Source organism: Opisthocomus hoazin, chromosome 8 (genome assembly GCF_030867145.1).
Source record: "Opisthocomus hoazin isolate bOpiHoa1 chromosome 8, bOpiHoa1.hap1, whole genome shotgun sequence".
NCBI classification, from domain to species: Eukaryota; Metazoa; Chordata; class Aves; order Opisthocomiformes; family Opisthocomidae; genus Opisthocomus; species Opisthocomus hoazin.
The window spans coordinates 61,618,586-61,646,079 of NC_134421.1; the positions used below are offsets into that span (position 1 = coordinate 61,618,586).

The window sequence follows — 27,494 nt, forward strand, 5'->3', positions numbered from 1 at the left end:
AATGTAGTAAATTAAAAATGGTTTAGAAATCACAGGAATGCTTACATTCAACAACGCTGCAACTTCTGTTAATCTTATTTGTAATTTTCGTAACTTCAAAGATAGTTTTGTTATTTCAGGAAGAAGGTCAATATTACATCTAAGACCTTCAGGCTGGAAAAGCCTACCGTCACAGGGAGATATAGTCTCTACCTAAACTTCAAGCTGCTTTAGTTGAGCCAAGAGCTATGACTTGTACTTGTAAAATAAGTTAATTGTGGCCTCATTATTTGCTGTTTTTGTTCTGCAGAGATGAGATACTTTATCAGATTTGTGCTATTGCCCCTCTAGTTCCCTGCTAGTTCTCAAGTAATCAATAAGATCACAACTATCATTAAGATCAGAACTATCATTAAAATACATTTAAAACTGCCACTATCCTTTATTCCTTTGGTATCATGTGAATTAGAGAACTCATTTTGCTACACTAGAAAACCGCCTCAAAGTTAAATGAAAAATGGATCAATTCTTGGGGGCAATCAGTACAAATACTGTAACTAAACTTGTCATCTGGCATTATGCATGTGTTATATCATATATAAATAGTTACAGACTGATATGATTAGCAACCTAAGCTGCTTGCCAGAGACATTAGTCTTTAAATCACATGCTACTTAACATCACTTAAGGAAGACAGGTGATATTTTTCTGTATGAAAACTGCTAAAAAAAGGCCAAATTTGCAATTTTGGAACTTCTTCCTGCTTTTTTTCACTGCAAAAACTTCTAGTGACTTTAGCGCTATTATCTCTCCAGTTGGCAGTGCATCAGATTACCTGTTATACAATTAATTTATATTGGCACTGAAGTATAAAAAGAAAATTACTGATTTTGGATGGTATGATTTCCAAAATGGCACAGAAAAGCATGGTGTTTCAGGGGCAGAAAGAAGGGAATGAAGGAGCAGAAATAATGGGATCGGGAGGCAGAATTAGCAGTCTCCTTTTCTTACAAACATGATCTGGGTGCAAGGACCTCAGGGAAGCACAAGCTGTTGTAACTGTAGAGCCAATGAAATCATCCCAATGTCTTCATATGATTTTTTCTGGGACATTCAAGCTGTAATATCATAAGTGGTACACAACCACTGCTCTTTATTTCGTTACATCACTTCTCACTTCATGCTACAGCTATACCACATCAGACACATTCCATCTCCCCTTCTTGCAGAGTATTTACTTTCTTTGGATACCTGTTATTTTAAGGTGAGTATTTAAGACAGATATATTAGTCACCGAATAGCTGAGAAACAATGTCCTCAATATGCAGAGCAGAGAAATTTCTGAGAAAAGGTCACAGCAATGATGTGTGTTTTATCTCTCATGACTAACAAACAGTACAGTATTTTCTATCAATGTTGCTATTTGTAGACAAAGTTTGGGCATGTGTTTACCCTAGATCTTAATTAAGATGAAATCGTAATTCACTTCAATAAATAAAAAAAGACAGACCTATTTTTTGCTTGGTTTTCTTTCGATCCACTGCTTCCCACATACAACAACGCAGTGCCTGCAGCCCAACCCCCCCCCCCCCCCCCCCCGAGCCCAAGCAATGCTTCTTGCCTGCTGACTGAGAGGCAGCGCAGTGCTGACAGTAGCCTGTACCACTCTGCTCTGAAACAGACAAAAAAACCCCACAAAATTGCACGGAAAAGTCAGTATGACGATGCATAAGCCAATCTCTTCTAACCAGATGTTCCCAGCACCTTCAGAGAAACAGGTCAGTGTACTATGTGCATTTCCAGGAGGTAATTAGGAATACTACACGTAGCAGTGCAAAAGCAAGCAAGGTCCACAGGCACCAGTTAAACCACCACTCTACCTCACTGCAAGTGCACTCAGGCACTGTCTGTGCCATGTGTTTGTCAACCGTTCTTTGCCTCTTCCATTTAGGCTGTCGGTTATTTGAAGCAGTGACCTCCTCCTCATCTTCTGGTACTCATGTCTGTGCTGCCTATAGCACAGCAGAGCCCTCATCTCATGCAATTACCTGATTTGGTTTAATTTTACTTGAGACAAAAAAGGCTGAATACGCTTGCCAATCAGTCTGCTTCATGTACACCTCGGAGGTGTGCTCTATTAGATACACAACAACTAGAACACTTCCCTAGAGCTTTGCATTGCTCTATTCTGAGCCATCAAAGTCAAGTCTGAGCAATAACTAACACTTGTCTGAAAGAATAAAGTAGTCATTAAAGTTAGGTACTGTTATTTCCAGTGATGTGGACATTTCTCGGCAGTATGGTGCGCTAAGCACAGGTTATTTTAACTTAAGAATAGTTCCATATAATGTCAAACTGGCAGATCTTTTAACTGACAATAAATGGACTTTCTAATTTGTTTCTTTTAAGAACAAAGCTGTGCACTGAATTTCTACTCTTGAAAGATACTTCTGATGCTGAAAAACTTGTAAGAAAAATACATGAAACTACTGGCAAAACTGTTTCACACACTCCCCTTCGAATGCTCTTGGCTATATACTTTTTAGAAAAGGAACAAAGTATTTTACAAATGAAATTTGAAATACTTCATATATTTGACTGATCTACTCTTGGACAAATATCTCGCATACTTCTCCAGAGCTTCTGAGTTGGATGTACCCTCACCTAGTCTACATTCACTGCCCACTTGACTTCTGCCTCTTTCTTCACCTTTAAATTGAGAAACTTCACATGAAAACCCAAGTATGTAATTGGGATTTCTTTCAGTATTTACTCAATATTGTCATTTCCTGATTACAGTGACTAATACGACAGGTATTAGAATTAATACAAACTACTGTTCTGTAACGACGCCTATGAAGTCCAGCCCCAGGGAGGAGGAGCAGGAGACGAAAGCCTCATCATAACTCAGTATATACACATCTAGAGGTGCCTTACTACTTCTGATTGGTACCCATGAAGAAGACTACAAATGACTGTGGTCTCCTAACATAGTACACCTCTCTGCCACAGGTAAAGACCCTGATTATTTTGGAGATGGAGATTTCTCCAGGACTGAAAGTGTGAAGTGAATTCTCCTGAGGCTGAGTGTCCTCACCACCCTGCAGCAATTTCTGCTTGAAGTAGAAACACATTTTATTGACTTCAGTAACTTAAAAAAAAAAAGGCAGCTAATGGCACTTACCCTTGAAAAAAAAAGAAAATGGAAATACTGCACACCCTTCCTGTTCTACGAAACTGACAAGACAATAAACAGAAGCACTTTTTAATATCTAAGACTTCAAAAGTACACAGACAATACTGCAGCATGTAGGTTAAATATATTGATACGTAGACCAGATTATACTAGAAGAGAACAAAACTATGTTTGAAAATGAGGCTCTTAAGGTCACTCAGAATGACCCAAGAATCTCCTTATTCACAGAAAATGGATAAAAATAAGAAATCACAGCCAGAAAGGAAACATATTAAGTGTTCATAGGGTTCATATTTGCAGTTCAGCGTGTCACCTATTTTCACCTAACAGAGCAATCATAACGCCAACAGGCAAACAGCAAAAGAAGGATTATCACTGTTTTATATGTGGGGAACTACAGCATATAATGACTGCATTTCTTGCCTGTGTTCACTTCCATGTGGCTGAGTCATAAACTAAACCCTTTTTCCTAGGTTGCTGACAAATGTCTTAAATAAACCACCCTTGCTTTGAGTCTTCTGTGTTAGCAGTAATACTGCTTTATCCAGTGCAATAAGCCCGAGCCACATGCTCAGCCCTCTCCATTCTTACATCATTGATGTTGTTCTAAATGCAGATGCTACGAAGGAAACTTCCTCAACCCTATGACTTCCCCCCTAGTTATTTCACATTATCACTTCTGGTGCTTGGCTGGTGGAGGATGCAATATGCAATTCTGGGCTGCGTCCTCCAGTGGTGTAAACCAGTGCAGTAGGATATAGTAATTCTCCTGAGCCACTATCGATCTGAGGTCATATCCCAGAGGATATCAAGGGGAATCTCTTCAAATTGTGATTTTTTGCTTTTATGAATCAGCTTGTCATTGTTTGACTTTTTCCAGTGCTGTTTAATCAGAAAGTTCCTGGGAAGGAAACACACAGACACCATTTCCAACCACCACTCCATTATTTTGCCAGCTCTTAAAGAAATGGAATTTGCAATTGCTTGGAAGGACATACCAAAGGAGACTGGTCTGACCATGACTGTCACTACCAAAACTTCTTTCCTATCACATACTCTCCCCAAAGCTTTATTCTTGCAATGACACAAAGTTAGAGCTCTCTCTTCTCCAGTTAGTGAGGACTGGAAAGCTGCTTGTCCGCATAGCAATGGCAGTTTGCAGAGAGCACTACCAAGCACTAGGTGCAGCGTGACTACGTTGTTGTCTGCCTATAGCATTCACAGTCTTACATGTGTTTCGTGGCCCTTCTCCAGATCCCCGGACTTGGATAGAAAGTGAGAGTGTCAGATACTGCTTACCTGTGTTTAACAACTACCACTTCTCACCACAGCTACTTTTCTGTATTGTAGGACAGCCTCAATGGTCAGTGTTCCTAAATAACTTCAGGAATAAATTTAAGGTATGAAAACTACGCTAAAATTACACACAGATACATACATACAAATCCATACAACGGAAAAAGGAGAAGAAAATTCAGAAGACAAACATCAGTCAGGTCTTCTGAACTTGGAGACCTGTGAACATTTCTATCCCCTAGAACAGCCCGTTTTCATTTTTTTTTCTTTTCCTCTGCATGTTTCCCATCTGTATTAGTTTTGTTTTCCCAACAGCTAAGTCATGTCCTCCTGCTCGCAACAAAACAAGAGCTGTGCCTTGACAGAAGACCACTGCCCAGTCTTCCTTCTCAAGAGTGCCTATATCCTTTGACACCATTTGCAACACTGTATCTTTAAAAAAGTTTCAGTTCTTGACTTTGTCTGTCAGGAGCCTTATTGTTTTTCTAACTCAGCTTCAAATTAACAGAGCCTTTTCTTCATTTTCTTGTTTATGCATCAGTTTCATTACTGCTGTCACACAGCTCTGGGGACAGAGCTAGTTAACGGCTGCTTCTTGACTGCTGCAAATACAATCGCACGTTCTGCCCTGGGATATGTGCGTGTAATTCCTGTTGACAATGCAGTGAAAATCAATTTCATACAGCACCAAGAACGGCAACCACTTATGGAAGGCAGCATTTGACTTTTAGGGTTACACGGTCATTTCTAATTTGGTAGAAAGTGGCACTGCATTATTAAAAATAGAGAAACGTAAGAATCACAAACCAAATCAATTCATCCCATCCACAGGGGCCACAATTTCTGAGGGCAGAATTCATCCATTGTCCTCATGTCACGCATTTCTGGCCCATCCATCCTTTGATGCACACAGGGATGAACACTTGCACAATGTACAATTAAAATTCTTATCCAGTAAATACTGGCTTACCTGTTCTAACTACATTTGGCTTATCCTGATTTAAAACAGAAACAGATTTAGTTCTCTGCTTCCTAGTTTCACGGAGAATATTCACTGATTTAACGTAAGTGAAAGACATCTTAGTCTGACCTGGAAGGCTGAGAAACCAGTGGTCATGTCCACTGCACTGCTAGGGCCAGGGCTGTCAGTCTGAACAAAAAGCAAAGAACAGCAAAAACTCCAGGTCAAGGACTCTCTTATAAAGCTTCTCCTGGTTTCACTGGGAATTTTTCTCTTTATGTTACAACCTCATCATTGGAAATAAAGCCATCTGCAGGCAACACAGCCTTTTTCTCTCTATTGTTCTGCACAAGAATTTGGCCAAATTGAGTGCTGCTTTTGTTGTGTTGGCATCTGTTGCAAGATTTGTAAGAAGTACATGGCTAATCTATACCAGTAAAGTGAACCTGTGGGCAATGGCATTCTCAGTTAAATATTACTGCTGCATACTAAAGAAATCTCCCTACCAGTCATAAAGTACAGTGTTTGGATGGCTAACCATTAGCCTACGTACAGAGCTCAAAAAAACCCCCCAAAAAAACCAAACAAAAAAAACCACCACCAAAAAACTACCCAAAGTGTTGGGGTTGATGTAGCTTGAGAGTTAGCATGACTAGGCCGCTTAAGCAAAACAGTTAGCATAACTGAACAGGCCCCTGGAAAAGACAGCTAAGAATAGCCATTGAGAAAGTTCTGATAGTGCACATGGTGTGGGTTAGCAAAAACAAGATGTGTTCAAGGATGTGGAGGTGGCCTGTTGCTATTGGCGTTAGTGCATAGTTACCAGTCATAAGGGAATGTGGGGCGTGTGAGCAGCGTGTGATTTATGTCTGTAGCCTATCTGAATAAGCGTGATCGCGTGTGCAGATATGGAAAATGTATATAACTGCACAAGCGGAATAATAAAGGAAACCGACTGTGCATTGCATCAGTGCATGCGAGAGTCGTTCCTGTCCTTGCACGGACGCTGAAACTCGGCACGAAAGCAAAAAATTTTCACTACCAGCACCCTTGAAAAGTAAGTTCATGATTCAAAAATTAGTGCAGTTCTATGAAAAAAAGAACTGCTGAGAACATTTTCCCTTCTAAACATTAACACTGGAGGTAACAGAATAAAATTGCATTAAAAAAGATTCACCACAATTATGACTAAGGGGAAACCTGGGTTACAATCTATGCAGTGGTGCCCTTTTCATTTACCTGGCTATGGAAACTTCTTTAGCTAACTACGTATCACCCTGTCTGCACTTGTTGTTTTCTTTATTTTAAAATGCCCATATTTCAGGAGGGCTACTTTCACAGGATTTTCAAGAAAATTTCAAAGACAATATACCACTTGGGTACTATTTTTTTTTTTTTTTCTATTTTTTCTACCATCACTTTTGAAAAGAGCCTTCTGCTTTATTCAAGAACATGCCTGCTAGCCTAGCAATTCAGCAGCTGTCATGCACAACACTATACTATTTTTGAAAACCTGGTCCTTACTTAAAGATGCTCAATATGTAACACGATGATGACCTAAGAATCTAACCACATAAAGTGACACAGAAGATGGATAAATCACAGCAGAAAGGGAAGGTAATATTAAATATTCATAAGTTCCCAGTTGTGATTTCATAGTTGTAGTACTACTTTTCAAACGATAAATTTGCTTCTGTGAGTACTGTATTTTGTTTGACAATTAAGAACACATTATTCTTGTCTTAATTAAAAACAGAACTAAAACCTACTCATCATGACCATACTGCCGACAGACAGTATATGACATAGGTGTGTAGCAGTTGCAATATTCCTGGTGATCTCCATCACTATAGTCCCAGCATATGCTTGTAAATAAGTATACTCCTACGCTAATGACTCCCCGGACATCCTAACAAGCGGGATTTAATCTCAAAACAACTTTGCATTTGCATTTGCACTTCAGCCATGATGTTTCTCAGCACCTTCAGACAAACCTAATTCACCATAAATATCATATAAATATAATGATTTTGATTTTCTGCATACAGGTAATAATTTTTTAGTGTTTTTCTCCACCTTCCTTTCTAATCAGGGATAAATGGAACTCCTGAAATTGAGACCTTATATTTATTTATCTTCAGCTTCTAAAGGAAAAGGGAAATGCTTGAGCATCTTTTTTTTGGCAGAGCTTTTTAAATCTCTTTAATTTAATGAAAACCCCCCCATACGGTAGCATCCACAACAACAGAGCTTTCAAAGAGCATCCACTCACAACCACGTAAACAGCACAGTCCCTTACTCAGTATACCTTCCTCCGCCTATCATTCCAGCATCAAGCCTGCAAGTTTAAAGGTGCACCCCTTTTTTTACCAAAACCAGAAGTTCCATTTTCTGCCTACCAAGCAATTATTTTCTAAGGGAAGAATAATGGAACACTAGTCCATTTTAAATGCTATGTTGTCTGTCAGCCAAGTAGACCTGTTCTGAAAGGCATGGCCCCAACAGTCAGACACGGCTTATGTTACTCTGCTCAATTTCATGTCTATTGCACAAATAGGTGAATGATGTCAACAGCTACAAAAAAGATTTTAGAGGTTTCAGAATATTTCAATATAGATACCACTGATTTATGTGACAACAAAAGAACACGCATGCAAGACGATGCGAACTTTCATTGACATGCCTGCTGCACCTAAACAACAAAATTTCCTAGTTTATATGGTTTCTCTGTTGCCCCATTACATAATAACACTGTGGGGCTTAGAATGCAATGAATAATACTGTGAAATATGAGGCAGATGAAACACTTTTTGCTGGACATCAATTTAGCCAGCCCAGAAAACTGCTTTTTTCTTTAAATTTGTGCTTTCTAAAGCTGCAGAAGAAAAAAATTATTATTATAGAGCCACTATTTGAGAACTACAACTTTGAAAACACCATGCAGTTTCAGAAATTAATTCAGCATTAGATAGTTCAGTCCCTCTGAAATAACATGGAAGACATGAACCAAGCCACTCATTTATTTACAGGAAGACTGTTTCATCTACAGTCCCCCTCTTCGTGCCTTGCAAATGGCCTCAGCAGCATTAATTCAGTTAGTCTGTTGCCACTAAGAAAACAGATTTGTTCATCTCCACCCTACTCACATGGCACTGTGCGGAGGTAGAGATTGTCTCTTATGATCTGCTGGAGCTCATGGTCTACTGAACCTTTCTGGAACCGTAAATTGAGGTAGTGACGAAGGTCCTTATCAACAATGCCTCCTGTCAAGGAAAAGATAAATGAAAGCACGGTTTAAAAATATATTGGTTTGACAGAAACAATGAATCACTTGTAAAGTCTCAGTGGCTCATTTTCCTTCATGTTTCTGTCACGATAGCTGACAGAAGCACGAAGAGCTTTTTGGTTAAGGCATGCAGTTGGTATAATATTATTTAGTATTGACAACTGTAACACATATAGGATTATAGACAGAGGTGTCAATTTTTTTCTGCACAAAACTAGAACATATTGTTATTATATAACTACCTACATATACATCTAATTAATACCTTATTAGATATTACGTTCCCGATGACCTTGTACCAATTTCCCACTTGGTCATCAAACCAAAACATCTTGGTTCAAAATGTCTCTGTAATGGTCCGTGTTTTCAGTGCAAGTGTAACCAGAATAAAATGCATCTGTACTTAATGACCATATAAATATGATATAATCTTTTGTGATGTATATTTCTAATAGCACTCACATCTCAAAAATATACTATAGCAAATCAGGGTACACATTTTATTTCCACCACGAAAAAGAGTCATTAGGAACACAACAGCTCAGCATAACACTGCAAGTAGCAAAGAAATTGAGTTGAAAAACCTGTATTTACGACTTTTACTATAATTTTAGGACAAAACAAGTTAAAGTATTGTTTAGCCACTGATGGGTATATAATGTTCCACTCTTAAAGGCATACTTCCAGATCTAATCCAACATGATTAATGACCATTTCCCAATACAGTTCCTCTCCATTTCTTTTAACCTGGACTATGGATCACATTTATAATAATAGGAAAAAAAAAACCCTATAAATAACTGCATTTCTTCTATCTCTGAAATTCTGACATACGAAAAAATACAGAAAATCATTACTACACTGAGTTCTGACATATATTCCCAAGATGAAAAATTGCAAGCAGATAGAGTCCTAACTTGTTGCTTCATACATTCAACTTTAAAGTATTTTTTCAAATGACATTTGCTAATGAATCCTCTGCCAGATGTCTTACTGACATATATAAATAATATATATAATAATATAATATATATTATATATTATATATATAATATATAAATATATATTTATAATATAAATATTTCCCTATAAAAAGGAACAAATAACATTCCTACATAATTATTTGAAAGTCACTACAGAGCACAAATAGCTATAACGTAAGATATATTTCTCCTTACAGGTATTCCTCTTTATCTGCTGATTACAAGTCCATAATCTTGTTATTGCTACTCTTTGTCAATAACTTCAAAACCTTTTGTTCCAGTTTATAAAAAGCTTATAAATGATCTTTAGCTAAAGGCAAAAAAATCAGCAGACTTTCATAATCAAAAGACAAAAAAAAAGCCCCAGCTTCTAACAGACACAAAGAAATACCTGAGTGCTGGTTGCCAGAGGCTAAGAACTTCCAGAGATCTCTGTTCTTCCAGGATCCCAGCTGAGTCACTGACTAATCTACTACTTCAGCAGTAGACTAGTCTACTACTTAAGTGCTACTAACCCTACTTCTAGCAATGGGATCTGTTTGCAAAGCGGACCATCCCCATTCCTGCTAATTTCTTATGAGATTTCAGAGGAGGTGAGGGCTTGAGGAGGCTGCCGAGGCACTCTGCTCCCGATTGGAATCAGCTGTCCTTTCTAGAGTGGCTGCAGAGAGTAAAGGTCCTGCAGCTCTTGCCCTCCTTGCTCTAATATAGACAACATGCCCAGTGATGCAGATGCTTTCTGGCAGCCCAAGAAAATGCCAGCTCGAGAAAAACAGCTGTAGCCTGCCCATTGACATAAACCTGAATCATTCAACTTATGACATAAGTAAATTTAAGAACCTACACAGATTTCTGAACCTCACAGTGCATTTTTTATTTATAGCCTTTTGCTTTAAACACAGCCATTTACTTCACTGTGTATTAACGAATGCACTAAAACCTCCTAAGCACTTCATACAAAGTCACCTGATTTTTGGCAAATTGCATATTCCAAACTGGAGTATAAAATTATATATTTACAAGAGGAGATACCTACAGCCTTGTATTTGTTACATACAGATTCAAAAGCAAAAGTTGATGACAGAAATAAAACCTGTATATGATGAAGAGGAAAAAAACTTACCGTCCTCCCCGCACAAGGGAAAGATATGACTTTTTTTTCTCAATATCTGTGTATATACTGTAACATTAGCAGTCTATTTTAAAGATAAGTCAGATGAACTACAGACAGCACATGTACAACTCACAAACTTCCTTCTTCAAAAGTCACTTGTTTTCTGACCTAACTGATGTTTTTCAGTTCTTTGGGCACAAGCTACCTTTTAATTTGAATCCAGTGTAACAATGAATTTCACATCCTGGGAAATGCAAAAACTAAAATAGTTCTGAAGAGTAGATGCAATATTTTTAATCAATCCTTTCAATTATCATTCTTCTGCTTTTGTCCCCTAAAAAGCTTTTTTGTTTTTCCTGATGCTTGTCAAAATCATACTTGACTCCAGATGTGCTTTCCGGGTTTTTATAATACCTCAGCTTTTGAGCAGCCTGATCTTTTTAAAGCATAAGCAGACCAAAATCTTGAGTGTGCTAGCATGGGGCCATAAGGCTTTTTTGCAAGAAACTATAGTGATCTGCAAGCATGTAAACCAGCCTTGAACCAGCAGCAGTGAATTAGATCTTGTGTTACAGACCATATAAATCAAGAATAACTGGACTAATAATAATAGGTCTATGTCCTCCAGGAGACTGAAATAAGGGACAGAAAATACTAACATTTAGTTTACTTTGGAGGGAAAAAGACACTTTGTGACACTGTCAATAAGCTCATAGAAAGAAGCAATCAGAGAGAAACTGTTTTTACAGGCAGTAACAACACTCCACTGTTTAGTAATCCCACCCAACCCAGTTAGACAAGTGTCCAGTACCTAGGACTAAGTTGGTTCCTACAAAATTCAGCTTTCCATTATCTTCTCTTTTCGTGGCACAGTGAAAACCATTAAGATCTTGAAAAGTTCCTGACACGAACCTAGGTCCATAGTTTCTATTATTCCCAGCCAGCCCACTGTGGAGGACCTCGGAATGATGCCCAGATGCCTGTCCACCGCACCACCAGCCCCACTGCCGCTGCACCGCAACTCACGAGGAGCAGCTCAGAGAGAAGGAGCTCACAAAGGCCACATTGCACTCACCATGCACAGAGCAAAAGGAAGAGCTGTCGTGTGTCAAGGTTATTATACAGCACAAGCTTTGGAAACCCAACCCAGAGACCATAATTAAAAATGTTCTTTGGCCACTGCCACAGGAGGAGGGTGACAACTGTGCAACAGAGCATGCACTGGCTTGTAGCCATGCAGGGCTTCTTTTTTTAATTTTTCTTGGCTTGAGGTCTGTGCTCTGTTTCAGTTTCATTTCACTTCAGTGAATCGCATTGCTCTGCTAGCTGGGAAATATAGGACGTGAGTTAAATACTTCCATTAATGATCTCCTGCATAATGTATGTCTGGTTTAGATACAGCTACCAATCACGATGGCAAACTCATAACCATGACTGAACTTGATTCTACAGATTATAAAATTAGATACACTTGGCTGCATTAAAAAATGCTCTGTTTGTGTTTTACTTATGAATTTAATGAGCAAAGTATATCTTTTCACAGTGTTTTAATAGACTTCTGTCAGGTTTCTTTCCCTTCTCAAAATCTAGTAGCAAAGCCCAATCAGAAAAGAAATACAATAAAGAACACATGTACAAAAGGGTATTGAATAGTTTGTAGCTCATTAAAAGATTCAAAACCGAAAAAGATAATTGCCATTTCTGAGAAAATGACAGGGATAAAGGTTTATAATTTGCTCTAGCCCTAAATATTTTAAGTGGCTTTTTTGTAACTTCCTCTTTGGTAACCCAGCAATGCTGCATCTGGAGTCTACTCTTGTATTTTATTTCTCAGTGAAGGACTACTTCCAAAACACAAACATCCCTCTTCTTGTTCCCACAACGTTAGCTATAAATAATTTATTGCTTACCCTTAACACAATTTTTATGGTTATAACTTCTCAACAAACATTTTTGAGTATTCCCCCATTAGTATTTTCTCATCTTGTATCATAACTTTTCAATGAACTGACTTCCCAAAACCTGATGCATTACATTATTTGTTTTTTAAGCAGTGTAATCAATTGCCAAGAATAATTTGCCTGAGATATTTTATTTGCTGGGATTAGAATTTAAAAAAATTTCACTTTCTCTGGGTTCTATAAACACACCTAATTAGAAAAATCGATGAGTAAGCAAGACTGTTATATCTAGATTTGCATCTGTACATGACCTGTGTCTGGGAAAAGTAAAGGCAATCTCTTAGGATCTGGACCTGTGAAAACAGACAAGCTCATAACCTTTTAGTATATGCCTTCCCTCTTGTACTGGCCTACTTCCATCAATCTGTATCTCCCCTTGTTTTCAACAGGCTCCCACTTCTGACTGAAATATAAGACATATTTGGTGAAGTCAAATGCCTTGGCTGAGCAGGCTTGCAATTTGGTGCATACCAGACTAACTTCTCTTTTATCATTAACAGATGATCTAATCGACCTTTCAGTCAGTAGCCTAAATGATGGCTTCTTTAAACCAGATATCAGGAATATCTGATTTATTAGTTCTTTTCTCTGCTGATGAGATAAAAAAGTCTTTTGCCCATGAAAGCGTCTGCAGGAATTCTTTTGTGACTCTGGTGGGGATCTACCCAGAAAATCATAGGCATCATAAATAAAAAGCTGCTTATATGGTTTAATTGCTAATTTCTGAATATTTTTGGAAATGTTCCAGTAAGAATTCAGAATACTTGAAATTACCATATCAGCCCCTCTCCGTCACCTCCATCAGTTCAGTGACACCACGCCCACCTACCTATAAAAATCTCTACGACTTTTTCATTCTGGCATATAAGACCTAACCTGAGACAACCTATGATTCCCCTCCACCAGTCCTGTTTCCTAGACCCGCACAGCTCTAGGCTGGTATATGCACAAAAGTCAGCAATGCAAGCTTGAGCAGCAGTGAGGGACCGGCACTACCCAGCTGCGAGAGAGCCCATATCAGCCAGGGCTCCAAAACACTCCTGCTGACGTACATATCTCTCTGCGAGCTCTCTAAAGTAACTGAAAAGATTTTAAACATAAAAAAAATATTAACTGCCACATCGCCTTCTTTCTCAAAGTTCTTTCCTCAGATGGTCCTCTCGGGAGATAAGCAATGGTCCCCTCTCCTGAGGACTCCACCTAAGCCATGGACCATTACAAAGTTTGTGAACAAAGAGGTAAAATATGTCCACCAGAGGTTTTTTCCTTGTTATTCACAAGTCCAGTAATATTTTATTGTAATAAAAAAAAATCCTTACGTTATAAAAAAAAGAATTCATTAAAGAGGAATTGATGATTACCATTACTCATGAATTGCCAGCATTTGAAGTACAAACAATACTTTTAAAACAAATTAAGTATGTCTTATCTTAGTACTTGATTAATGAAGATGTGCATTTAACATTTCAGAACCAGTGTGAGATGATTGCTTTAATAGTTTCTTTAACTGGCAAGAGTAACCAAAAAAATCACTTTTAAGAGAGAATACAAAAAATTCCAAGTAATATCAAAACTCTTGGTTGGATTTCATAAGGATTCGTTATTAAAATACAGCCTGCAGCTAAGCCTATTATTTAAAGGAAATTATTCTCAACAAACCTATCTAGTGCTCAGAGGAGTATAAAGATGAATGTTGGCTTTTTACTAATCATCATCTATTGGGCATATTCAATCCTGGAAGTTCCTTCAGGTTTCCATGTAAAATATGTAACCACTATAACAGTAGTCTCAAAACAGTACAACAAAACTTTAGTAAATTATAAGAAGCATGTATTACATTCCAGTCATCAGCTGAAGATTACACTTTTTATTTTCAAAGCCTTTCTATCCCTAGATTAAACTCTGTGGGTCTTCTTTGAACTTCTGCCTTCCTTCCACCACTACCTTCAGCCAACTCTGCCACCAGACTCACCTGCAAAGTCTCAACCCATCAGGGCTGAGCTATCATCACTGTGGAACATGTGGTAAGATAAAGTGTGATGGAGAAACAAGATGGAATTATGGAAGAAAATCAGACTCCTCAGGAAGAAAATCAATTTCTTTCATACTTGGGACTACTCCAATAAGTTAAATTTTGTGATCCTTTACGGGAGATCTAAACAAATTTCAAGAGTGAAGGCTTTGAAGTTTTTTTTTGAAAACTCTCATATGTGCCATATATGATCAAAAACATTTTAAGAATTAGTTTATTGATGGGGAAATGGCCTTCTCTTTTATAGCCTACTATTTTGCAGTCCTTCCTGTTCTCTTTGTGAATTGATTATACTGCTAACCTTTTTGCTTATTGATCTTCCATATTATATATCACATACACGTATATTGTATTTATCACACACACTCTTACATTTCCATCTTTAGATATATCCTTTTATTTCTTCCTCCTAGCATTTTAAGATCAAAGATTTAAAATAAAGAAGTGCAGAACTTGCAGAATAAATTGCATAGGGATGGTATATAGAATACAGACTGTATTAAAAAAATCCCCCAAAAAATCTAGCCAGACCGTGAATAATTTTCTCTGTAACAGGTCCCTGAGTATTTATATAGAATCATAGAATAAAGTTGGAAGGCACCCATAAGGACAATCGAGTCCAACTCCCTGCTCCTTGCAGGACTAGCTAAGACTAAGTCCCATCAATATCCCATCAATATTTGGATGTAAAGGATTATACATTTATTTACTAAGTGAGGATGTAAAAAATGACAGTTGGCCTGCCAGTCATGTAGAGCCCAGCGACACCTTCAACATAGACTTCTCCTCTTGAAATTTGAACATCTTTACAGAAGTCTTACTTCAAACACTACCTGGCATTCAGATGCTCCCACTCATAGAAATCTCCTTTTATTTGGACAAAGGCTACCACAACAGAGCTTGAAACTTATGTTTGTTATGTGACCTAACTCCCAGATACAGCTCCCAAAGAAAATGACAGAAAGGTCCCAGCTGACTTCAGCAAGAAGAGCTGGAAAAGGGAAACCAAGCATCTTATTCATACCCTTCTAAAGACAAAACCTCTTCAAAAATTGATAGCACTTAAAGCTGAAAACTCATACAATAAGCTTAAACAAAGATTGACTGTAGCATACTAAAAAAATTTGAACAGAACTAATAAGACTGATTCTAGCTTCAGAAAAACATTTATATTGTTATTTGGGCTGTATATATTGCCAGGAAGCTGTTCGGAATTCTAGGAAAATCCACATTAGCCACAAATGTCCAATAGAGAAATTAACCAAGTCGGGGGGGAGGGGGAGTCACAAAGATGTAACAATCTTACGTTTTTTCGTGTGTATACTTGGAAAAATAATCATGCTTCTCTCTGTGTGCTGCTAACTGACATGCTCATTAGAAAAAAACACACAAATCGACTTCTCTGGAAAAGCTCAAATGCAGCATTAATCTCTGATGCACAGTGATGGTGATGATGTGGGGCTCGTTCATTCTGGCTGGCTACAAATTATGCTTCACTGCATCAGTTTAATCCTCTGTGCTGTAAGGGTGAGTCACCTAACACTGAAACCCTGCAACCTCTCTTGGGGTCATCTAATGGAGCAGCAACTTTAATGCCCAGAATACCTGCAAGAAGGGCATGTTCAGACAGTATTCCTCAGGAACCCACCACACACATCTTACTTGTACTGAAAGCCACCTCTGCTCTCCAAATCCAGAGCCTCTACAGTCCTCTCTGCACTCCCCTCCGGGCTGCCAGCACCTAAAACCCTGTGGCGAGAGCTAACAGATTGTTGGTCTTCAAGAAGAATCTGTTACAAGTTTTATTATTCAAGGAAAACCAGAACTTAGAAGAATATGTTCAAAATTGCCTTACTGTGGACAAACATTCTCCTGTCCTTGCTTTCCAATGGGTAAAACCATCTCCTCTTAAAATGAGACAGCAATTGCTCCTCACCTTTAATGGAAAAGTTGCGGTTCTGTTTTATACTCTTCTTCTATGAATATAGCAATACAAGTGTTCATCTACTAGGGTCACAAAAGTTCTTTTTCTCTAATACTCTTTCAGTTTTATCTTCTTTGTGGAAGACAACTGTGATGGAACTTTGAGGTTTGACAGGTGTTTAAATAAAATATGAAATCAGAATAGTTGATCAGAATAGTGGCATAGTTTTACCAGACTTGAATTATTTGAAAGGTATTGTATTTGAATTATAGCTGCACAATTCTAATTGCTTGAGATAAAGACTTATTTTCCTTACTTCTGGAAATAATATTGCCACATTAATAGGCTGTGAATTGTGTGCTGACATTTTGTAAAATGAAAAAGATTAATCTGGGTAAAAAAATCCCAGTAACAGACAATTTATGAGGGATGCAAACTCACAGAGGCTATCACTGTATGGGTTTAATAATAGTTACAAAATATGATTTAGGTTGCTATCTGAATCAGGGGAGCCCAGTTTCTTAAAAGTCTTTGCAGCATCTCAGTCTGGACCCACAATGTACCGCAAAAAATCACTACCTTAATACATTACTTCCTGGCTTTCTAATGGCTTGTTGCATAAATAGCAGAACACCATTTTGCAGTCTTTATACTCATGAAACTTGTCAAGTGCAAACTCAGCTTGCAATAGATAAACTGAACTTTCAAAGCAGAGTTCACACAATTATTGCTAATTTCTGAGACTGAATTGCATGTAAACTATCAAACTCATATCCTTCACCCAAAAATCTATTTTCCTGAATCAAGTGTCACGGCATTCATATCAAGCCTGCTCTAGGTGACATTGCTTTGGCAGGTGGGTTGGACTAGATGATCCACAGAGGTCCCTTGTAACCCTACCATTCTGTGATTCTGTGAAGTTAAGGCAAGAGTAAAACACTGAGAAAAACTAAAACAGGAGGTGCTTTACAGATGGTTTTCAGTAACGGGAAATCAAGACAACACAAAGCATGCAAGTCTGAGGTTGAGAAGGTGCCCTCCAGCTTTACACACAACACCATACTCAGCACCATTAGGTGACATGGTCCTCTCTGTTTCCTTTCTGTGTGATGCTCCTTTCAGCTTGAAGTCAACAGTGATACCATTTTGCAGCTGCCACACAAGTCAGCCAGGTCTGTGCCCAGTCATTAACTGAACAGAAAATTTCTCAGCACATGAAACCAGAACAAAAGTCATGCTGGAAACTGCGCAACTGACGCTCTTCTTTCTAAGCCAAGGGTAGGTGAGCACCTCAGCGTGTTGAGGACACAGGAGCACTGGATGCACTATTGAGTCCTGGTAGGGTAGTGTCGAAGTGGTGATGCACGCTACAGGCTAAGAAACCTGCATTCCAGTCAAGACAGAAGAGCAGATGAAGTCTATGGAGTGTTTGGGATTCTGTGGACCGAAAGTTGCAGTGCTAATTGAAGAGGCCATTATTAGGCTTAAAAAGAAAAAAAAAAATCAAGAAATAACCAGACTATCAGTGGACACAATATTTTTAGAGCTTTACAAAAAGACTACATTGTTAATCCCCTGGTAGACATATTTCTAAGGCTATATATTACTCAGGTTTAATATAGTTAAATACGGTTAAATATTACATAGGTAATTACTGTCAGAAAAAAACACCTCATAAGAAGTATATAAAAAGTTGGAAATACTACACAATTTCACTCAAACTAATTTTCAGAAAAGATAGGTATAGCTAGAAAAACCTATAACAAAATAACCATATACTGTTGTTTAACATCACTGCATAAGAAGGCATAAGTAATCCTATTTTCTTTCTTGAAGACATTTAAAACCTCGTCATTTTTGTTTGTGCAGTCTTATAAAGCAATTAATAACCTTACAAGAAGAATTAATAATTAATACTAATAATTAAAAGAGTGGCATAAAGAATAAATTTTAGTTTGGGAAAGAAAAGTGAAGGTACAAATAAACCAAGGCAATTGCTTGATTTTGACATAAGGTTGAAAAAAGTACTAATCTGTCAGGGAAGCATCTGGTATCGTGACAAACTTATTAGATATTGCAGCCCAACAGCATGACAGATAGTATCTGTTGCCTTAATATAAAACCGATTCAAAGTATTTTCTGGCACAATCCATCACACTAAGCAAGCTCCAGAGACATACAGTAAAAGTATAATCAAAGCAGCATAAATTTTGGTAAAAGATTGAGTCATACTTCAATATGAAAAATTAAAATGAAGTTGTTGAGGCCTCAGTAGCCCTGTGCAGCACCATGCATCGAGTTTGCTAAAGTTTGCTAAAAAGTGTCTGTAGAAGGACTTTGACATTTTACCTTACTTATGCATTAATTACATCCAGCAATATTAGTCATAAAATCACTCAGCTACAGGTACCAGGACATTTCAGATCAGAGGACAGGTTGCTCTGGGTCAAGATGTGGGTTGTTATGCTTAGTAGACTGTCTCTGGCAAGCATTTTGCCAAGGCAAAGGAAAAACTAAAGTGTCCATCAGAGCCTGGGTGCTGCGGCTGCTGCAGTGTGGCAGGGCAGACATCTTCTCTAATCCTGCCTCCGAATCATTCGCACCTCGGAGACAATTCCTAGATTCCATCTTCCACATACGAAAAGGAAACTACAGTAAAGAGATTTGTAGATGACCACACAAATTATTTCTATGTACTTACTGCTGAAAGTGCTTTCTATGCAATGCCAATACTTCACTTCTAGGCAGGGACACAGACTGCATGAACTCACGTGTCTGCATCAGTCAGCAACAGCAGATCGCCAGCACGCAGAGACAGCATAGTTTCAAATCACCTTATTCTCCAAAAGCTACAAAAATTAGGTTTGACTTTTCAAATCAAAAAATGAAAGTCTGTATTGTCACTCAATAAGCACTTTCAAATTACTGCATGTTGCCAAGCCCAGCCAATAAAGCGATGTCTTTCAGCAATCAAAGGTATCTTTTGTGTAGGATGGTACTTTAGTCTAAAAGACAGCACTCAGTTTTGGAGCACTGAACCAGCTGCTCAGTGCACGAAGAAGCTGCTATATTCCGGGACAGTCTCAGTTGGTTTGCTGAGTCCCCTTGTGTTGATTTAATTAGCACTGCTGGAAAATGTAAATGACCAAAACAGACACTGTGCACTGTGCAAAACTGCATTGTGCAAAATTATATTGTGCAAAATATGTGTACTTACATAACATGTTCCAACAAAGACTTAAACTGCTCCTGCTCCCAGGAGCTGTAGGCAGGCAGATGGTGGGTACTCCAGCAAGATCATGCACTTCGCCTGCAGAGAAGCGATGCCCTCAGCCTCTGGGGAAGAGACTGCTGCTGCACTGCTCTAATACCCCAGTTTGCTGATCCACAGAACAAACTGCAGGGCTGCAGCTGGACTAAAATTGCTCACTCTGCATCCCCAGAAGCAGGAAGGTGCCACAACAGGGGACAAAAAAGAGATGACAGAGTTCTAGGTTCATTTTTTTACCCTTCAGGCAAATTGTCCCCATGGCTATGATCTACTGGACTGAAATCAATACAGTCTGGAGTTCGGAAGTATGCTTAGTTGTTTCATACAGAGTTTATTACATTTTCACAGTTGTTACTTAATTAAAAGAGAAAACCAGTGGGCTAAAATCATGGGGCAATAAAGAATTTGGCAAGCCACTGAGGTGTGGATTAATAGCTACACATTTCCAGCTTTATCTGTGCATGTTAAGGTCAGTATCAGTGTGCATATGGTACAAAGCCATTAAAATTGCCTCAGATTCAAATATTATCAAGGAGGATGTGCCTGTAATTTCACCTGCCTTTCTCTGTTGAAATGTTGATGCACACCTCATAAAATATTAGATCTGTACTTTCCCAATGCCATTTCCTTCTTCTAGTGCTACAGTCCCAATATACTTTAAGTAAGCTTTACACCACATAAGAAATGCTAGGAGTCAATTTACGGGTTTTTTTGTTGTTGTTTTGTTTTGTTTTGTTTTTTCAGCTTGGCAGTATTAAAGTAGCATGCAGAGATAATGGAGCGATTTATGTTTTTAAATCAGGAAGCTAGTAAAAATATTCTGTTTCTATAGGACTGCAATAAAAAAAGAAATCAAAACAATAAAGGGCCAGATTCTTGTACGCTTATGCATCTATGGTAAAGAAAATTTTCTGTTCATCTCATGGATTCTCTCTGACACACATAAAGACTGAAATGAAACAGAAGAACTTTAGCAGTTGGCTTTAATCATTTTACCTATATCCATTCTGAAACACTACTGTGAGGCCTTCTGGGCTGCATATCGGTGGGCTTGGGTCTCATACTGAAAACAATGCTAGTGTGCGAGTCGGATTGTTTACTCCTCCTATACTAATCAGCTCAAACAATGCTTATGCCAGAGTGGGTCTGCATTCAGATTTTGGGGTATAAGGTGTCAGAGCAGAGGAAACAGAGATGCACCAGAGGGTTATATTTCGGGACTCCGAGTCTCTCTGTTGCTTTAGGAGGACAGACAAAGGATGAGAGCACAGGAAGAAAAGATGACTGCTCTATGCATATTTCATGCAATAAATAAACCATATCATTCACTGCACTTTAGGAAGGAGCTTTTTTGTTTCAGGAGTCCCTTCAGACTAAAATGTGCTAAGCATTCAATTTGAATGTTAAGGTTGCTTTCTGAAGGCTCCTGGAGCTGCCAAGTGATCCCCCAAAATAATAAGTCAGTTTACATGACAGAAGAACTGAAAGACTGCATGACACTTACTCTGTGTGAAGTTCTCGGAAACTGCATGGATATCTGAAAAGATGGGATGATGGGGCTTGGGGATCAATATTAACAGACAGCATGCCCTACCTATTGACCTTTCATATATTAGCAGTTCTGATAAGGAGTTAGTTATGCTTTGGCCTGAAACATGTTGGACATATTAAAACACGAAGAATCTTGCACAAAAATTTGCATTGACACTAGTATGAATTAGCTCAGTGAGCTAGCCTCAGTAATTTAAATCTTTGAGAGTTCAGTTCACAAAAATCCAATTTACTTCTTAAGGGCATGAAAGGTATAAAGAGACCCTGTCTGAAACTACTTCCCTTTTCTTCCCTTTGCTCTTTAACCTTTCCCTAATTCTCAGTATCTTTCCTTTTACCTTGAATTCCAGTTTCCTTCTAGCCTTTCCTTCTACCCTCCTTCTTCCCCTGTTATGCTCTCCTCTTGCCTTTCCCACCTCTCCTCTCTTTTTTGATGCTCTCAATACCAGTTTATTCTCTAGCGTGAACTTTGCCATAAGTTGCTGGAGTGAGGACCAGCCATGCCCGGCACACTGAGGCCGCCCCAGAGGAAGCGATCTCTGAAGGGCCGAAGATCTTTAATGTCCCAAACAAGCAAGCATGTGCAAGTATTAAACACGTCTGTACAGATCTGCATGAATCTAATGCCTCTACGTCCTTATACCTGTTTCATGGAGAGAGACATTTTACAAGGGATAGGACAAGGGGCAATGACTTTAAACTGACAGAGGGTAGATTTAGATTAGATATAAGAAAGAAATTATTTAATATGAGGGTGGTGAGACACTGAAAGCGGTCGCCCAGAGAAGTTGTGGATGTGTTCAAGGCCAGGTTGGATGGGGCTTTGAGCAACCCGGTCTAGTGGAAGATGTCCCTGCCCATGGCAGGGGCGTTGGAACGAGATAATCTTTAAGGTCCCTTCCAACCCAAACCATTCTATGATTCTATGATTCTATGATTCTATGTCATAGCTAAGGAAATACGCTACAATAAAGGAAAACGCTATACGTGTCTGTATCGGTATAATACAAGCCAACCAGCCTAAAGACTTTCAGATTACAATCTGGAGGGGAAAAATGCTTTTGTTTGCAATTATAGAACATCATAAATGAAACACCATTTACAGCCCCTGTTAAGGATCAAATATTTTTGCAGAAATATCTAAAGCAAGTTGTAATAGTGTTAACTATTGTTAACAGTTTAATTTAAAACCCAGATTCAGTACTAGCTTTCTACATCAAAATAGTGAACTCCTGAGAGAGAATATTTTGAGCCAAGAACACTCTTGTTTTAAGTGAGAGACTGAGGGAAGTGCAAATCACATTTGCCCCAGCAACAAAGCCTAAAACATTTCAAGAAATATCTAAATGTGTAATGTTGGCTGAAGCTTGGAGCAAATCCTCAGAAAGACTGGCTGGCTGTTTCAAGACAGACTTCAGTTGAAGCTATGATCTTATTCATGACGTGAACTCAGAGGTATCCCACACAGGCCTCCAATTTTTGGTGTTTTATTTAAACAAATGGAGGAGAGACATTTCAAAAATAATTGAGTATAGTAGTCTCTCCTGTACTGCAGTCTACAGGCATCTTTCTAATCAGCAAAAGAACAAAGACACCAGGAAAAGAGGATCTGGTTTTTGTTCTTAAGGAAAACATAAAAGACGTACTAATTCACCAGTTGTCGAGGAAGAGCTGGCAGACGCCCTAATTCAGAAAGGGAATAGTCGATGTGCGAAGTTAACAGTTTTTTTGATTGGAGACATTTCAACAATAAAGGGAATGCTGTACAGCAAGGAAAACCAAGAGGAAAGCTAACATCTAAGGATACTGCCAGCACTGTAGTATCTCCTAAAAACTGCCAGCTAATACTGCATGCTTTTGTGAATGGTTGAAGAGAGGACATATCTATATTAGCAAATAGTGCAGCACAATGGCAGCAGACTGGTAGAGCGACTGGTTGAGGACCTAACATCCAGACTGTACGTGCTTTAGGGGGGTTACTGAGTACTTGTTTTGGTCTAATCCTGCGGACTCAGTGACCCCTCATAGCTGGTCACTTCCTGGTTTATCCTCATCCAAAAGCAACCCAGTCCACAACCTGTGAGACTGATCTCCAGGATGAACTAAAATGTGACAAAGTAGGGACCACCAGGTTATTTACTTCAGAAGAACATTCCTGATCTGAACGGAGATGCTAAGGCATATACACCTACACTTTCTTTCTTGCTCATTGCCATCTGTATACTGAACTCTAAAGAAAAATGTTTGCAATGACCATAGGTTTCATCTCCTCATCGAACAGCTGTGGAGAATTAATGTACAATGTGCGTATACATACTTCACTAAGTGTTTAGCTGAAAGCAGTGACTAAATCAGGTTTTGATTATATTTATAACTTTTTCAGTAACAGTTCAGAGGAATTTAGATTATGACCATTATACAAGTTTGATGAATTTGGGCTGGGAATAAAGCACTATCCATTAATAAATTAGAATTGTTCTGGTAATAATATAAAATGAATTTCTCATGGCAAGTAGGTTTCTCCTGTTTTTGTAAATTCTTTCTTTTCATGCTATACTAACGTATACTATGTCTCTTGTTTTCGCTTCTGTTCTACAGGCAACACGTAAAGGTTATCTGTTGCCCTAACAAGTACCTGAAGAGATATTTGATACTCCTGCTACTTTCACTTTTATTATTACTATTATTCATCCATGTGTTAATTTGTGCCCAAAACAGAATACCACAAGGGCAAAAAGGATGTATTGTGGGATAGCAACCAACCAGAAACAAGAAAACTGTTACTGGAAAATACTGGATATTATAAATACTTTATTCAGAGTTTCAGATTCAAAGTAGCCAGGCTGCCAAAGGCTACTGAGACAGTGATTGGGTAGAAAAATGTCACTGAGCAATTTATATGTCTGTAAACATGGAACCGAGCATGAGACAGACTTAGTACCACATTTTTTTTTAATTTTACGTTTTGAGGCAAATTACATGTTCTGAATTTCTGCATCACAAATGTGGTGAATTTAAAGACATCACACAGAGAAGCCCGATCTATCATTTGATGGCTGCAGATCTGGAAAGATCAAAAACCATGCCAAAGATGGGCAAAGGTATGCAGTTATATTTTAAAATTACACATATTAATGCTTGATGCTCAAGGTCAGAAAAAAAAATTAGATCATTTGGTTTGACTTGCCACATGATGCAGGACACGCCATTTCAGCCAGTGCCTCCTGTATTAAGCCTATTAATTTATGTTTGCTACTGCACATTCCAGAAAGGTCTACAGGCTTGAAGATGAGAAAAGACGAAGACCCCCGACTCTGGTAGTTTAGTTGGCCTTACTCTTAAAAATTTATGACTTAATTTTAATTTGAATGTCTCTGAGTTCAGTTTCCAGTCCTTGGCTAGATTATCTCTTTCTCTGAAACCATAAAATACCTGGAATAGCTCCATAGAACAAATGTGTACATTGTAATTTTCCTTATTTTTTTCTTTTTTTCCCTGTTATTGTTGATTTGAACAAACCAAGGGACTGAACTTCTCTGGGTTTACACATCTTGGATGTTTTTCCCTGCAGCTGTTTTCTAATTTGCCTACACCACGTCTAACGAAAAGAGAGCCGAGCTGCGCACAGGCTCCCCATTGACTCACCAAGAGCCACAGTGTGCCCGTCACTGCACCGCTGTGGAAATTGCAGGGAGTTTAATGCCTCTTTACAGCAACCAACTGAAACCAACACTTAGTTCTTCTGAAAAGTCCCCTATTTTTTCACACTGTCTATAGAACGCTGTATATTTAAGTGTATTTCAGTACCAGAACAAGAAAGATTTAAATAGTAATGCTGGCAGTTACAGGACTCAGAGAAAATGCAAAACAACTCTTTAGGGAAGGAAAAATGTTGAACAATTACAAAACAAGGTAGGAAATATTTTATTAACACCATCAGTCATGCTGTTTGGTGGCACAGGTGACCAGTACAAATTATGCACTAAGTAGCTATTTGAAAAGATAGAGGTATTTACTGTCGCTTCAAAGTCAGGCACAAAAATAGCAGGTGGATGTCTATATATTTGTGCTGATCAGGGCTTAGAAAATTTCAGCATCACAAGATAAAAACAAAGGACAAAAGCCGAAGTAATAAAAAACAAACCAAAAAATGTTTGCAAGAAGTGACAACAAAGTCTTAAACATTATTTTCTCTATGAAAACTGGACTTGTACATTTCTGCACAAATATCTCTAAAAAGTTGAGTTTCCATTTAGTCATATATTTTGACAATTTTCACCTACTTCCCTAAAGCTTCTAGGTACTGATATCCCTAAATGGTCAGTTGTTTATGATGCGGAACAAACTGTATTTTAGAGCATAAAAATGTTATGGTAGAATCACTCTTCTTGTTATTACTGAAAAAGTATCTTCTTAAATATTTTGAATCTAGCAATATAAAAAAATGGAATTTGATGAGAAAATAGGTGTTTTGGGATGTGCTCTAATCACTAAGATTCTACACTCCCTGATTTCTTTTCTAGTAGATATTTGCATAAATTTAAAATGAGTATAAAACTGTGATTCTTGTCCAAAGAACATTTGAAATCTTACACACTTTAAATTGTACACATAATGGGAAGGCCAACAGAAAATCATCTCCTTTCCATATTTAACAGTTCTGCTACTATTAGCCATACGTAATAACAGAGACAGATCTGAGTCCGCAGAAGAAAATATGTAACATTATACAATATTAAGTGATAAACTGTAAGCAATCATATAATTAAGGAATATCAGAATATATATGTGCACAAAAGGCAGCGTTAACGCTATTCATTCCATAATGAATTTAACTGGCATTTCACTGCTTCTGAAGGCTTAATTGTCTCACATTAACATTCTTCTTACACTCAGGGGACGTACTTTATACCACTCTTTTTGCTAAGGCAAATGTTATTGTAGCTAGGTAGGTTTTCTTCCCCTAAAAGCACTCCATAGATAGTTCAATAGCTGCTACATTTATAGAGGAAAATATGTATTGCTGGTAAGTAGAACAAAATAATGTGAAAAATATTGTAATGAACACAATACACTTCCAAACTTCTTTTGGCAGACCACAGAATATATGTCCAAACTTCTTTTGGCAGACCACAGAAGACAGGACACCACTGTTCTTAACAAGATTATGTTCGACATTCTACTTAACATATGCTTCTTCTAAATGAAGGCCAAATTTCATTTTCATATCTGTTTTTCTGCAGACCTAAGTCCCTCAAAAAAGGAAGATATAGCAGTCAGTGCCCACAGAAGCAGACTATTGATTATCCAGCATGATAATTCTTACTTTTTAATCAATTTCTCTCAGCCCACAGCAACAATAATCTTTCGCTGCTTTTCTTAGACCACGCTCTAAATTATGACACATGAATCTAATGATGGGTATGGCACGTCACTTGCACCTTTTCCATAACCAAGACATCTCTTCCAGGAGCTCTGGTATCTTCCTGCATCTGAAAGACTGCTGACCTGGTCAACTAAAGTGCCACCTTTCTGAATTGCTGCTATGGCATAACAGGATATGCAAAGTTAATGATACTCCAGCCTGTGCAGAATTTTCCTTCAGTGTGTTTTGTTCCTTCTTTGTTAGCACTGCAGTTAAAAGTTTTCATCACTCAAGGCCTTAAGACACCTTCCTCCAGCACCCAGAAGTCCCACTGCCTTTGAAATGAACTGATTTTTGCCTTGGCCTCCATAAAGAGGTACGATCCTTTCTGGCTGGTATGTTAATTTTTACATTCCAAACCAGACACTACAGAAAATGCTCTTTGCTGCAAACAATTTTCTGCATTTTCAAGAAAGGCATTTGGGCTGATCTTTTCTCCAAGAAATATGAATTATCATTTCTCTAGAAGAAGCTTGTAAGAAAGAGAGGCTTTTTGAATTTTTAAGCCTGTTTCT

General features: G+C 38.2%; 1 protein-coding gene across 12 annotated transcripts in view; it reads right to left on the minus strand.

Moving 5' to 3' along the window:
- Positions 1-27,494, minus strand: part of MAGI2 (membrane associated guanylate kinase, WW and PDZ domain containing 2) — a 786,243-nt gene that overhangs the window by 544,831 nt on the left and 213,918 nt on the right. For 11 of the 12 annotated variants that reach the window (XM_075427760.1, XM_075427753.1, XM_075427751.1 and 8 more), the window contains exon 2: positions 8,579-8,695. The exons of the other annotated variant lie outside the window; for it this stretch is intronic. In XM_075427760.1, coding sequence (XP_075283875.1) covers positions 8,579-8,695 — 117 coding nt within the window. The remainder of the gene's footprint in view (positions 1-8,578; positions 8,696-27,494) is intronic. 12 annotated transcript variants of the gene reach the window in all.